The following is a 14,716-nucleotide window of genomic DNA, read 5'->3' on the forward strand; positions in this document are numbered from 1 at the left end:
AGCAGCAAAAACCTTCAAATTCCTCTTGGAGTTAAAGCTCACTCCACCAGGGGTGTAGAGACATCTTGGGCCCTTTTTAAAGGGGTATCTGTGAGTGACATTTGTGCCGCAGCCAGCTGGACCTCACCAAACACATTTGCACGATTTTACAGCCTGGATGTAACAGCACCTTCAGTGGCTCATTCTGTACTTTCTGCCGAGTCCAAAGCTCTGCATTAGTACAGTACTTACTCAGGCACACTACTTAACTCAGGTCTGATACTGCTCTGCGGGGCGCTTTGACAAGTCCCATATGCAACTGTATGTTGTACTGAGTGAAATGACCGAAAAGGAACGTAAGGTTATGAATATAACCACGGTTCCTTAAAGGAATGGAACGAAGTACAACARCTTGTTGGCCCCGCATCACAAAGGCTCGGCGAAGGGCGGTATCTGACTGAGTAATGACGCCGGTGACTCCGAACTTATAGGGTGAAGGCGGAGCCTGTCACCCGACGTTCAACGTCACCATGTCACCGGTCTAAAGACGTGGGCTGTGTCCAAAACGGCAGGCCGGGTCCTCCGAAGGCTGAATTCGTCGGCCGCATACGTCACAGCGCCGCGACGAAGGCCGTCCAAAACCGAAGACTCCTCCGATGCAGCCGACAAATACGTCCTTCCTTTCCCCCAATTTGAAGGACAGGTCTGATGGATCCTTCCCGGCCCAGTATATCCCATAATGCATTGCGGCCCGACTGGAGATTTTTTTTAAGCTAGTAATGGCGGACGAAGTGAGAGAAAAGAACACGTTTTAAATAAAAAAAAATATGGCGATATAAAATTTTTTTTAAATTAGCGGTTGCAATTCTAATACTTTTATCATTTGTATGGACATGTTTTTACATATTATTTTTATCATAAAAAACGCGAAATAAACATGCACCTACAGCAGGTCAATTAGTTCTTCAAATGTTACCTTTAAGTTCATTTCATTGTTTTATGATATTAATAATGCTAATATATCAATATTTTTTTTCTAATTTTGATCTATTTTTGCTTCTGTTTAGCATCGTCATGGTTGCTAGGTGACATGACGTAGGCCGGGGTGGAGGGGAGGCTAGACCGTCCAAATTCACAGCCCCTTTTTTTCCGGTCTTCCTGGTCTACCAAGGACCCGGCCTGTTGTTTTGGACACAGCCAGGCGCGCGTGTCCCATATACAACTGTGTGTTGTACTTCGTTCCATTCCTTCAAGGAACCGTGGTTATATTCATAACCTTATATTTTTTAAAGAAAACACAATTGTTTTTATCTAATATTTCATTGTCTATATTTTGTTTACCTACTAGTTTGAAGTGCACTTCTTTTCTTTTAAACAATTATAAGTGCATAATGTCACCTATACTGCAGATGTAAGCAGAAAAATAACAGTTCTCGTGCTCTGATCTGTTATTAGTTTGTTTTATAAAAACACTCAATCCTGCTCATTCCAGGAGGCTAACGTTACCTGGCGGCTAACTTGAATTAGCTCCAAAAAGCGAGAAAAATCTTATATTTTTAGTCCAAGTATGTGGTCAGTATTTTACTGTATTGGCGATAATTTAAATAATCCAAAATAATCTGCAGCAGTCGCCGGCTGTCCTTGAAGACGACAGCTCAGGGATGAACGGACTGCGGTTCCGGGGTTTTTGTTGCGGACTAACTGCTCGGAACGTACCGGTGAAGGTGCCCGGCGGCCCGCAGCGCGGTTCGGAGGCAGCGTCTGGTGCAGTACATGCTGGCTTTATCTGGAGTTGCTCGGCAGACAGTCCCGCTACAACTAAATCAAGTTTATTATCACAGACCTGCTTCCAGTCTCCCCCTGGTTCAAAGGCACATGGCGTCCTCTCTACGGCTGACCTACCCATAATGCACCGCGCCGTTTAGGAAGACTACGGAAGCCCATGAGAGACAATAAACAACAAGAATAGCGCTGCACTTTTTTTCAAAAGTTATTTTCTAGGATGGTGGATAAAGATAATTTGATTCAGCTTTGATTCATCAGTTTTGATACTTAATTATATGCTTGTACATGTATGCAGAATGTAAGTAAAACCACAGATAATTGTAATGACTAATCGAAAGAGTTTATTTCAAAATATTTATGCAGCATTTTCAGAACTGCATGGTTCTGTGCAACTAGTGGTTAGGTTTTTATATCCTGAAGAGTTGTTTTTACAGATTTATTTTACTGTTGTATTGTTTTATTCTGGTAGTGTTTGTGTTTCACACGTATTGCACTAGGGTGGAGCTCAGTGTGAATCCTCTTAACCAGGTAATCTGTGCACCCATCTGCTGCTCCAGTCATCCATCACATCCACTCCACACCAACGTGCCACCTCCTCAGTAGCCTCTGTGACTCAACTCAAAGGAAGGTATGAATCATGGTGGCTGCATTGGTGGCTGATTTTTTTTTTAAATCATTTGTGACATGATTTGTCTCTCCATCCTCCAGACCATGCTGCTGTCCCCTCAGGCAGAGAGAAACTGGGAGGATCTCTGCTCAGTGCTTGAAGAGGTCCTGGAGGACCAGTCCCCCCGGAAGCTGTTTGCCTTGGAGCTCGGCTCTGGAACTGGACAGCATGTCATACGCTTTGCCCAGAAAATCCCTTTTGTTACTTGGCAGCCATCGGACATCAAAGAGGAGTACCGGGACAGGTTTGTGTTTTGCAGAAAAGGCTTTTGGAACCAACCCATTTTCCTCTGAACATCACATTGATTAAAAAAAAAAGCTGTGAAGGCATGTGTACACTTTGTTTACAGTATAAAGGCTTATATCGATGCAACCCAAGCAAAAACTGTGCTGCAGCCCATCTTCTTGGATGCCAGCGAACCTTGGGAGAAATGGGCCGGCCTTTCTCGCAACTCCTGTGATGTCATTATTGCCATCAARCTCTTACAGTACAGCTCTTTCAAAACAGCACAGGTATATTCATCTAAAGCAACAACTAAGGCTCCTACATTTTACTGAGCAATTCTAAGTATAAAACTTTTTTTTTTCTTTGAATGACCCCTTTTCTGTTTTCCCAAGGGTGTTTTCAGTGGAGCAGGTCAGCTCCTCAAACAAAATGGCCTTCTGATAACACATGGGGTATGTAAGAACCATAGTTTTATTTCAGTATAAACTATAATTCATATAGTTAACATGTGGAAAACTGTTCCAGGTGTTTGCTGTTAATGGAATCATCACACCGAGTTGTAACGAACATCTGGATGAAGAGCTTCGAAAACTGTAAGTAGAATATTTTTAATAGATGCGACAGATTTTTATAATAAATGTCACACTCATCTTAGTGTCATCTTAAAGTGATAACTTTTTGCGTATAAAATGTAAAACTTGAGTTTTGAAATGTGTTTTTTGGGAGCATGGTTATAAATGATTGCATAATATGGTTGCAGGAATCCAGAGTGGGGTCTTCCAGACATTGATGTGCTCAGACAGCAGGCTTATGGAAACGGCCTGCGTTTAGAGAGGATGGTAAGTTAATTTACTCTCTATCTACAGCACTACCAACATATGTTTAATTCCTGTAACGTTCTTTTTTTCAGATTGAGATGGAAGATTACTACAAATGCCTCATCTTCAGGAAACTCTAAAGTGTTAAATGTAAAACATATCTTACCAACTGAGTATACCTTTTTTTTCCCCCAGAAGCCACACACACAAATATCTGCTTTTTAGTCCAACATTGTTTTTTTTTTAATTATAATTTTTTTACCTTTTGTATTTCTGACTAAACCTGTTTTCCACACCTTATAACTGAGCATAACACTCAGGTGGGGAGGAGGACATCTCAGACCCATAGTGGCAACTCTTAACCACTTTAAGAGTCCTCTGGAGCAGTCTTAACTTTTCTTGAGAGTAAGAGTGGTTCTTAGACTTAAGAATTTTGATAACTGGCACTTACACTTAAGTCTGAGTAGGAGCAAATCTAAGAAATTTTCCGCACTTAAGTCTAAAAAATCCACTAAGAAGTTTGATAAATCAGATCTAATTTGATGCAGGTGTTAGTTATGGGAATGAAAATTTACAGGGTGATTCCATAATCTTTTCTCTTTAGTTCAATAGCCGTTAGTTCCATTGTATTTCCTGTATGGACACCCTTTATAGATTATGTGAACAGTAAAATAAATGAGATGAAGCGAGTGGGCAATAAGAACCTGATATTTATTAAATATAATTTTAAAATTACTTTAGTCAGACAGATCAGTAAGATGAAATAAAGAAGAGTTACAGAGTCACTAAAAGTGTGATACATACATGCAGGACATCATATTCACTCTGAAAGCATTTCCACATTTCTAAATAGTCAATTACACTTAAGAGTTCCCAGATGTACTTTCTATGCACCTTTGTTAAATGTAACAATTACAACCAAATAATGCAAATTTTGGCCCCTGAAGGCAATTAAATGGTTATTACAGACTTTTTCTGAGGCTTGCGTCTTCTTTACATTAGATCTTTAAATGGCAACATAATACACTTTAAAGACGCATGATGCTATACCTGGCTGATTTTAGCTTTTTTATAGTTGCTAGTTGTTAATTTAAATTATTTTTATGCACAAATTTTTCTATAAGAATTAGAAAGCTATCCCGTGAATTTTCAAACACTTCACCTACAGCGTACAACCTCTGCAACTTGGCTCATCACCTCAAAAACTACATTAAGACACCCAACAGTCCAAGCAGCACACAACAAATAAATGCCAAAACAAGACGCCCAAAGTCCGTGAGAGGGATGACCGGAGAACTGCAACTGGAATGTTGAGCTGTGAGTTAGATGGACATTTGAAGTTAGAGCACTTGTCATGGTCTCCAGTTCAACCTTCACTAGTTTTAAGAAACCTGTCAACCAATTAAACACACACACGTTTCTCAATCACTGCCCAGACTGTCAGAACGAGTCGCAACGTTTCACTTCCATCCCTGAAAGTCATCTCGACTCAACGTGCTAATTCAGCTTTAGAAAAATATGAAACAAACGATGGTTGTGTTTTCTTTATCTCCTAAATAGAATATTTTCTTACCACTGGCATTTTCTGCACTTGAATTATTTATTTTCATTAGGAAATACTACACGCACATCAGCTGAAAGATGGAAGAGGAGGGACAGAGGTTTGGGTTATGGTGATCTCCACAGCAGCTTTGTTTCCCTACTCCCACACTTCAGAGGGGCGAGGCAAGGAGAGCTACAGTTCTGCAACATCATCACAATATTTTACTTTGCCACAACATCACAGCGAGGTGGAAGGTGGGCGTTTGTGTGTGTGTGTGTGTGTGTGTGTTTCCAAAATGTATCCTTAGGTTTCAGGAGAGGGAAAAGGTGGAAAGAAGGTGTAGTGTGTAAAACTGCAGCTCCGAGCCTTTCAGTCGAAGGAGATGAGCTGCGCCTCCGTGTGGCTGGGCACAGCTTGAGGCGCCTGCTGTTGTTGCTGCTGCGGAGGCTGTTGTTGCTGCGCAGGACCACCAGGGGGGGCAGCCTAGAAATAATGAAAAAGTGGAGAAAAAAAAGAACATTTTGAAAGGACTGAAACTGAAATACAACCRAACCTGTGTGTCAAGCCCATTTTTTCCTCCTCTCTACTCTGCACTCATGTCAGCATCGGAAATACCAACAAATTAACAAATGAAAACAGAACCAAAAAAAAGATCAACTATAGAAGAAAGAAACTGAGAAATTGAACCATCAGCCACAAATMAGCCTGAGTCTTAGAGTTTGAAGACTAAATCTCAGCACAACCTAGAAAAAAGACACAGTTTAAAGAAGCTGAATTGCATACATGCATCGCAAGATTTTAAGAACAGTCATGCATTATACAAAATGAAATTATGAAAATATCTTCTAAGTGCGGTGTAGTGTATTTTGATTTATTTTGTTGGTTGTTTTTGTTTAACTTCTAAATTCTTCTGCTGTTTTTATATTTTCATAAATACAGTCTGATGTTTCAATGATTGCACTGATGAGACTCTTGTATTGTACATGTCGCTATGAAAAAGTAAAAGGTAAAATCCCAACATCCGTTTAAACCTTATTTCAGTGTAGATTTGACTTTATCCAGCAGAGGGCGCTGCTACTCTACCCCAGCCCTGTTGAACTGAGCAGAAATGTGGACGGGACCACTAACACACGAGTCTTATTTAGTTTTATTTGTGACACAACAATAATAATCGACTACACCAAACTCGAAGGAAAAGTACCGAAGGCTGTACCGGATCATCCAGCAGTATGATGCTTAAAACAAGAGAGCAGGACAACAGAACGGTAAGCTAAGTGTGGCTAACGTTAGCTTCCTCTCGTTGAGTTTAACTCTGTGTGAAAGAACAAAACAACACAAAAGTTACAGTCGCCACAAATATGAAGTTAATCTAATCTGTGTGACATAACCTGACCAGTAAACCAATCTAATGAACAGTAACTGACGTCAAATCTTGCCGTGCAGCCCAGCTAAGATAGATCCACAGCTAATGTAAACAAACAAACAATTGCCAGTACTCATTTGTATTGCATGTCTTTCAGGGATATTATGTTTAATCTTTAGCTTAAAATATTACCCTGTGTTTAAATGATAGTTTTTCTTCTTCAGGGTGGATTAAGTGTTTTACTTGTTTTATTCTTTTTTTTCCAAGTAGCAAATAAAGAGATTCCTGTTTTGTTATATTTTATAAATATGTCCAAGTTTAATAATGTGAGAGAAATCCACATTTCTCTGTTCATTCAGTCAGTGTTTACTCACACAGCTGGCACAATAAATTGTTAAAATAATACTGTACTTTTTTATTTAGAATGTAAAAATTTAGCCCTTCATGTCATAGAAAGAGCCTTGATTCAAGAGGAATGTCAGGTTTTTAGGAAAATTGCTGCTTATCAATTAATCATTGGCCGATCGATAAGATCAATCAACTTTAGATTAATCCATTAATCGATAACTTGCATCCCTAGTAGATATGGTGGAATAAATTTGCACGTGTTGAGAACTTCTGGTAAAATCTTCCACAACTGACCTGCTGATACATGGGCGGCTGGCCTGGCATGTAGGGCTGTTGGGGGGGCATGTTGGGATCCTGTCCGGGTAACGCTGAAATCATGTTCTGCATGGTGTACGGTTGGTAACTCATGTAGGCCACACCGTTGGCGGGGGCAGCCTGCGACATCTGGGGCAAACTTTGTGCCTGAGAAGCCACGTTCTGCACAGAACACAAACAGAACCGTTGGTGGGACAAATTTTAAATAGTTTGGTGAAAACTGCTGGGAAAAGGTCAGAGAATCCAGCTTGGGCGTTCAGTCAGACCTGGTACGGCTGCGTGGGCGTGGGCTGATAATTGGAGTAGGGGGGAGTAGTAGTGGGCGGGGCCTGTCCTGGAGGAGGCTGTCCATTGGTGCCTGCAGCCTGGTACATGTATGCATTAACCATGTTAGGATCTGGAAAGAAAAACAAAAACAGGAAAGAGTCACACACAAAGTTGGCCTTATTGTGGTTTTTTTCCCCTCATGTTCTGTGGCAATCAAAAAATAATTCTCCCACCTGTGGCAGCACCGGGCATAGCCTGGTACGGTCCTGGTGCGGTCTGCCCAGGCTGATTCATGTACATGTTGTGCATAGGAGAACCCTCCACAGAACCAGCAGGACTGAAGGTTCCTGGGTAGCTGGGTGGAGCACCAGGCTGGTATACCACCCCTCCAGCAACATTAGGAGGCAAAGACTGCATCTGTGGATCAAGTAAGTAATCACCTAAAAGACATTTAAAAGTGTGACCTGTGTTTTAGGGAGAGATGGTGACGGTCTGTACCTGGGCATAGGGCAAAGGGAAAGCAGGCATCTGCGCTCTCATTTGGATGGTGTGCTTCTGCTGCTCCAAGCGCATCTGCCTCTCCTTCTCCTGCTCCTGCAGGCGCTGAATGGCCAGCTGTCTCTGCATCTCCAGGTATTCCTGAAGTTCAAAGATTCACTTGAAGTCACTGTAATGAATACATGTCTGTTTATACTGTAAAGAATAAATTAATCACCTGCTTCTTCTGCCTCATGATCTCCAGCTTCTGTGCCAGCTGGATCTGCCGTTGTCTCTCAGCCTCCTCCGCAGCTCTGCGCAGCTTCTCTCTGTGCTCGTCTCGAAGCGCGTTGAGGGCAGCTCGAGCATCGCGCACCTGAGCCAGCTTGTCCTGCAGGCCCTCGTAGTACACTGACAAGATCCAGAACAGCACATTGAGAGACCGGACCTAAGACAGACGGGTCTAGGTACACACAAACCGAGACTCACATCGCTTTTCATCCAGCTGGTTGAGGATATCCAGCAGCTGTGGATGCATGTTGTTGATGGACTGGAAGAGCGAGAGCACCGCGCTGTCGTTGGTGATGCTGCGCCCACGCATGTGGTTGCTCTTCATGCGGTTAAGGAAGGTGGTGACGGCGTTCTGCAGAGCCTTCAGAAACTGCTCGTGGTTCTCCTCGGACTCACCGTTCTGGTACTGCTGCTGAAAGCAGAGCGGACAGAGCACATGTGAGTAGAGAGTTTGGACCAGCTCCACCTCAGCCGACGTAAAATAGGATTTCTGCCAGTTTTAAACACCTCCACTACGCTGACGGGTTGAACTGGGACATGAGTTTCCACCGGTTGGCTGATTGCTGGGAGGGGTTCAGCCAATGAAACGGGGGCTGGGGCTGAGGGGGTGGGACTCTTCCGAGCCTCTTCTTGTTTCTTCTCCCAGTATGTTCTGTTCAGGTAGCGGGCCAGCTGGAATTATGCAACGAGTTGTATCTAATAAATATAACATTTCAATTAACYATACAAAAAAAAGGAGCAATAAAAGTACCTCGGGGTCTACATCTTCAGCAGATGGAGCAGAGGAGTTCTGCAAAGAATACATGTTTTAAATTGATTATTATTAAAACATACCCTTAATCTGATATTTAAAAAAAATGTCTGGTTTTGTTAAAACCGTTGAGTCTCACCACAGGAGAAGTGTAAAGGGTGCTGACAGGTGGGGCTGAAGAAGTCACCGGGGTGGGATCAGCTTTGGGATACACTGAGTAAAAGTTCTTCTGTCGCTGAAAGAAACCAGGTTTAATTTATTATTTACAAACTGACGGTAAAAACGATTTATTTAAATTTCATCCGTGCAACTTACCATCCGCTCTTTCTCCTCTGCCTCGCTTTGGGACAGAGCGATGGCCAGCTGRAGCTCCTCCTCCTCCTGCAAAGCTGCCTCATCTCTCTTGGGGGGCATCTGGTCGTCAAAAATATGTGARGATAAACATGAAGATGTAAGAAGAAGCAAGTTTAAAATTCTACGAATGTATGAAATAACTAAGAACCCTTTGTTTTCCAACGTTGTTGTAAAAATAATTACCTGTGACTGCTGGGACAGCGGGCTGGTCAGGTACTCAGGTGGCAGCTCAGAGGGGCCTGTAGCAGGAGCTTTCCCTTCAGTTTTCCTAAGTTGAGGAGAGAGGGAGGGGTGGCTGGTGAGGAAAGGGATCAGGGAGGACACACAACCTTGGAAATTAGACAAGAGTGTTCTGCTCAAAAGAAACTTTACTGGAAATGTTTACAAGTCAATAAATTAATCTTTAGGTATGCATCTCAACACATAATATTGAGTAATGATATGTGTGTCACTGCATGTCTGAATAAATAAGTTGACATCATTTACACCAGTGATTCCCAACCATATGAGGATATTACAGGGGGTACGTGGAAAAATTTCCCAGGTATGTAAAAAACAAAATAAAAATAGGACTGAGATATGTAGGGCCCAATGRGGAAAATACAGACGGAATCACGTAATTGAGATGAAATGGAATCCTGTATAAAATGAGGAAAGTCATGGAATTTGCTCATTTGGGGTATTTGATGTATTTTGGATGCTGCTGCTTCCTTCACCTGCCATTACCTGGTTTAATTACTTATTCACTTTCAAGGCAACATATTTATCTTWATGTTTAATTTGAGCTGAAAGGAATAAAATGCCTGAGAAGTAAGCATTCTAGGGGGTTAAATAAGGAAATAAGTTGAATTAAGTTAGGAACAACTTGGCTAAAGATGATAAAAATGTTGGAAGATTGGTAAAATTTGATTTGTTGTATGAAAATACATAATAGGCATTTAAACAAGCTGCTGGTTGAGTAGTTGTAATCTTTTTTATTGCTATTAGATATTTTTATTTTTTTGTTTTGCTGACCCCTAGTGTGTAAAATTATTTATGTAAATGTATGTATGTGTGTCTGCTCCCTTTCATTTAATGATTTTGTGTTGTGTTGAAAATTGTTTTGTTTTTTGATTAAATGTTTTATTTTTTAATTAAATGAAATAAATGAATAAATAAAAAAATGAAAAGTAAAAATAAAAAATAATCATTACGTTTGACAGAGAGGGTACTAGTGGTATGACAAAATAGCTCAGGGGGTACACAAGTCTAAAAAGGTTGGGAACCACTGATTTACACTAATCTACAGGTAGGATGTTAAAAATTAATATATAAATACAATTAACATTTTTTTCTGGTCATCTGGATTGGAAAAATGTTGGCTGATTTTATTATCAACATATTAACAAAGTCTAATTTATTTTTTTTAATAATCGACATCTTTAAAATTCCCAAAATACCGAACAAACACTGCTGAAAAAATACACTCGAAGATAACAGTAAAACAAATCTTCTTACTAAAAAAAAACACAAAAGTACTCAGTTAATAAGAATAAATAATAGCTGGATATGAAACATTACGATTTAAAGCTGCTCGTTAAACAAGAAGTCCTACATGTTAACAGAATATCTGATTCTACTTGCATAGAATCAGAAAATTAAGGAAAAACCCAACTTAAAAAGACACCATTATTAGCAGTCCATACATATCACAATATAAAAACACAACCATGACCATGTTGTGAAACCAGAAAGAACATTTGCTTGTATTTGCATGTCGTCCTTCTCAGATCAAACTGCTCTTTGTGGAGAAAAATTTCATCCATTCATTGCAGTTTGAGCCGACAGAGTATTTTTCTTCACAGGTTGGAACTATAACATTTATCATCGGCCTTCACTAACAAAAACAGTTTATTTCCGTCTTTATATCAGGAGACTCACTTGTTCAGCTGCTCAAAGCAGGGCTCGCACACGCGCACTTCCTTCTCAATCCCAAACTTTGGAATGGTTGAGTACTTAGATGAGCACTTCCCACAGAAAATTTGGCCACAAGCTCGACAATGGTGCTAAAAAAAAAAGGCGCAGAACACAGAGATCARCTTCACAGCGGCTCGAAGCGCATACTTCACACAAACAGCTTTTACGGAGTAAAGAAAATCATAAAAACTTTATTGCTCTACCTATAAAACCCAGCCTACCTTTCTTGTCATAACTCCAAACTGAACTCTGCACCTGTGGCAATCCTCAGCATCAACCCAGTCTGGGGCCTGCATGACGCAGACACCACATGTTAGATATGATGACACAACAAACACAAGAACTCAGTACACGTCTCTGGTTCAGTAAAAATACCTAAAAAGCAAAACGTACCACACAAACCATGTAACATATTTAAAAAAAATAATAAAAATACAGGAAAATCGAGAAAATAAATCTCACTCTCTCTGCTGCAAACATGGCATCGCTCTCCTTAAACTCAGGGAAAACATGACCTATTGAAAAAAGAAAAAAAAGTCACTGTGCAGAATTATGAAAAAAGCAAAAAAAATAATAATTCTATGTAAGGATTTCTTTCTAGTGAGACTGAGACAAACGTGTACAACAAACACGCTTACCTTCCACTTTCATGATCTGATATGTGTCTTGAACCACCTTGTATTTGGGTTCATTGCGGAAGGCGTGAGCCCAGGCTTGAATCAGGTACAAAATCTTGTTTCTGACATTTGGTTCTGTCTGCTTCTGAAAGTTACGGTAAAACACAATAGAACACAAAACACACAGTCCTTTAAGACCACCTGCCCTTTTTTTTTTACGTTCTCAACAATGAGCAAAAAGAGAAGAAGTGAGGTGGGAAGTCCCTTGTGTTTATATCAAGTGAAAACACTCCTGTCACAAGACAATGACATCATCAGGAAGTTGCAAACAACACAGGCCGCAGAGCCTGTGTCACATGGTACCTCGAGGATCCAATCAAATATTGATGGATCCTGCTGTTAGACCAATCAGCTGCCAGAGAGCGAGGAGCAGTGACTGAGTCAGAAACAAGGCGGGTAGGATCATAAGACTTTAAACACTTTTGAGTCGGACAACTCAAACTGTTAGAAATTTAATATATGAAACATTCAGTACAAAATGTAGGTCTTTCCTGATTAGGAAAAATAAAATAAAAAATAAGCATAATAGGCCAAATATCTATGCATTTCTCATCCCAACATTCACACAAGCACACCCATGAAGTGCTTTTCTCTCAATCACACAATAATAACCAAGACAATGTAAAAGTCTTGGACACGTGGCAAAGCTGGAAACCGAATCCACAATATTCTTAACATTAAATTAAGTCCATTAGAGCAGTATATTTACAACAGATAAGAAGATTCAATAGGTGAACAAACAGATTACCTTAAGAAGCTCCTTCAGCTCCTCCATCGTTTGTTTACTTGCAACTTCATCATGCACCGTCTGCCCACAGTTCTTCACCACTGACTCCAGGACCTGGACAGTAAAAGGTACAGTCACACTGATAATACACCTGTTCTGGCTGCACAGGTAACAAAAGATTTGGCAACTTGTTTACACATTTACTTTAAGAAGGACTCCTACCTTTTTGCATTGGGAGCTAATTAATTTACAAACATGCTAGCAAATATAAAATGTAGACTGTGAATTGTTTACATAATATAAGTACATTTAAAGACTTATTTGGTTTGCAGTATTTCTTCGCTAGTATGACTATCCTCAACATTATACTGTAAATTCCCGTGTAAATGTGCCTTACCTCAAGTGCATAGAGAGCCACATGGGGATTTTTATCATTCAGCTTCCTCTTAATGCACCCAATAGCATGTTTGGCTCTTGCAGATGAAAAAAATAAATAAAATCAGTGTGTAAACAAAGTGATCGAGACAGACTGCACAAAGAGAGTAACGTCTGCACAATTTTTGTTTGTAAAGCAATTAATTTAGCTGAATTTTAAGGTTTCACTGCTGAATAACTCACTGTGTGTCTCCTTGTCGAATGAGATCACAGATCTGGAGAATCGATTCCCAGTCGGTTTCCAGCAGCAGCTGACTGGTGGCTTTATCTGTATTTAACACAAATAGTTCAGCATTGTTTAAAACATCAATAACTGTCGCTCCTCAAAGTTTCTGAAACCTTCAGAATAAAACTAAAAGATACGAACCTTTATGTACACCTGTTAAATTCAACCACATAATTTATTAAATGTATCTGTGTAATGATGTTTTTTTTAATTCTTGCTTAAAAGAATTCAAGATCACATATTTTCTTAAATGTCTTAATTTCGTGTGTTTTAGGTCAAACAAATTATCAAAAACTTGAGCATTATTATTAGAATAAACTAAAATAAAAATGTTAAATAGTTAACTATCATTTAAGGTTGAATGGTACTAAAGATACTTTTTTAAAAACAACAAAACTAAACTCATGAGAATGAGTTCAGATAAGTTTATCTAGTTATAAGTCTTTCAGTCTGGGAAGGACCTAACAGATATTATGACGTTGACGTTTTTATGTTTAGTAAGTTTGTGAATCATTCTTGTTTGATTCTTTGAGGTACAAATGGAGTCACTAATTGTTTTAAACATTATGTGAAGTAAATAAGTTCTTGGTCGGGCTTATAAAATAAATAATTGGGCCTTCGAGGAAAAAAAGAAAACAGGCAGCTAACTAGCTGGCCTAAGAACCACAGCCCTGTCAAAACAAAACGCTACAAAACATCGCACTTTTAAAATATAATTACAATTATTTAGCAGGTCAGTGTGTTATTAACTTACCGAGAAGCCTCTCAAATGTGCCTCCACCTTTTCCCATAGTTTCTTTTGAGTCTCCGGGAGGCTGTCGAGGCGTTTCGTTTGACGAGCGGATCCCGATATTTCTTCTCACAGCTCAGGCTAACCTGTTAGCTTACGTGTTAGCACAGCTGCAGCGCTTCCTTATTCCCACTTCCGCTGCAAGAAAGGAAATGTCGCCCTCTAGCGACAAAACACCGAAGCTACAGAAAAACACAGCCCATTTGAATTTGTGGGAAATATTTTAAAGGTCAAAATAATAATAATAATAATAATAATAATAATAATAATTTTGTTTTAACTCTGTAAACAGCCAAACAAAGCGCATTGCTGAGTCCTACATTACATACCCCAAAAGTTGAAGGTTTTTATGTCAGGATTGTGACCTGTTAAAGGGTTTAAAAGTAATTTAACACCCTTGAAAATCTTGTTTTCCTGACCTCAAGAGGTTTACTTTTTTCTGTGGTAGAATAACATACTCCAAMAAGATTGAGCTGCTGGGTGTGGTTACAGGTGGAACAAAACTCTTTTTCACTCATGTTTTCAGAGGCAGAATCACAGTTGACCTCACAATGTTCCTTTTTAAAATGCATTTAATAAAACACCAGTGTAATCCTGCTTTGTTTGTATAATAATAAAAGAGATACATTTACCTTGTGTTTGTTTGTCTTTACTTAAGCAAAAACTAATGCGGTTTATAAAGGGACAAAAATCTTCAAACTTAAGTAACATTGTTTTTTTAG

At 39.7% G+C, this 14,716-nt stretch overlaps 3 protein-coding genes across 8 annotated transcripts in view; 1 reads left to right on the forward strand and 2 right to left on the reverse strand.

Moving 5' to 3' along the window:
- mrpl12 (mitochondrial ribosomal protein L12) overlaps positions 1-1,882 on the reverse strand; it is a 6,560-nt gene extending 4,678 nt beyond the window's left edge. The window contains exon 1 of the mRNA XM_014025206.1: positions 1,696-1,882. Coding sequence (XP_013880660.1) covers positions 1,696-1,754 — 59 coding nt within the window. The 5' untranslated portion in view covers positions 1,755-1,882. The remainder of the gene's footprint in view (positions 1-1,695) is intronic.
- A 98-nt stretch (positions 1,883-1,980) lies between these two features.
- On the forward strand, positions 1,981-3,693 carry zgc:103625 (methyltransferase-like 26 B). Of its 2 annotated transcripts, none has more exons than XM_014025223.1 (8): positions 1,981-2,062; positions 2,234-2,392; positions 2,473-2,675; positions 2,781-2,943; positions 3,049-3,108; positions 3,182-3,249; positions 3,417-3,495; positions 3,567-3,693. In XM_014025223.1, exons 3-8 carry the CDS (start codon positions 2,476-2,478, stop codon positions 3,612-3,614), a joined length of 618 nt encoding a protein of 205 aa, XP_013880677.1. In that variant the 5' UTR covers positions 1,981-2,062; positions 2,234-2,392; positions 2,473-2,475; the 3' UTR covers positions 3,615-3,693. The 2 variants fall into 2 exon arrangements, with proteins under 2 accessions (XP_013880677.1, XP_013880669.1); XM_014025215.1 differs by having other exon boundaries at positions 2,262-2,392.
- A 468-nt stretch (positions 3,694-4,161) lies between these two features.
- Positions 4,162-14,079, reverse strand: hgs (hepatocyte growth factor-regulated tyrosine kinase substrate). 5 transcript variants are annotated; one of them, XM_014025243.1, is made up of 20 exons: positions 13,959-14,079; positions 13,162-13,246; positions 12,941-13,016; positions 12,565-12,657; positions 11,778-11,898; positions 11,602-11,654; positions 11,361-11,429; positions 11,104-11,228; positions 9,367-9,478; positions 9,145-9,243; positions 8,969-9,064; positions 8,830-8,868; positions 8,586-8,750; positions 8,277-8,490; positions 8,026-8,198; positions 7,809-7,949; positions 7,544-7,727; positions 7,310-7,440; positions 7,023-7,205; positions 4,162-5,500 (listed from the first exon to the last, which is right to left on the reverse strand). In XM_014025243.1, exons 1-20 carry the CDS (start codon positions 13,993-13,995, stop codon positions 5,387-5,389), a joined length of 2,310 nt encoding a protein of 769 aa, XP_013880697.1. In that variant the 5' UTR covers positions 13,996-14,079; the 3' UTR covers positions 4,162-5,386. The 5 variants fall into 5 exon arrangements, with proteins under 5 accessions (XP_013880697.1, XP_013880718.1, XP_013880711.1 ...); XM_014025264.1 differs by having other exon boundaries at positions 8,277-8,487; positions 9,367-9,451; positions 11,778-11,901; XM_014025257.1 differs by having other exon boundaries at positions 9,367-9,451; positions 11,778-11,901.
- Between the last annotated feature and the right edge of the window lie 637 nt (positions 14,080-14,716).

The sequence above is a fragment of the Austrofundulus limnaeus genome, unplaced genomic scaffold (genome assembly GCF_001266775.1).
Source record: "Austrofundulus limnaeus strain Quisiro unplaced genomic scaffold, Austrofundulus_limnaeus-1.0 Scaffold4, whole genome shotgun sequence".
Lineage (NCBI taxonomy): Eukaryota > Metazoa > Chordata > Actinopteri > Cyprinodontiformes > Rivulidae > Austrofundulus > Austrofundulus limnaeus.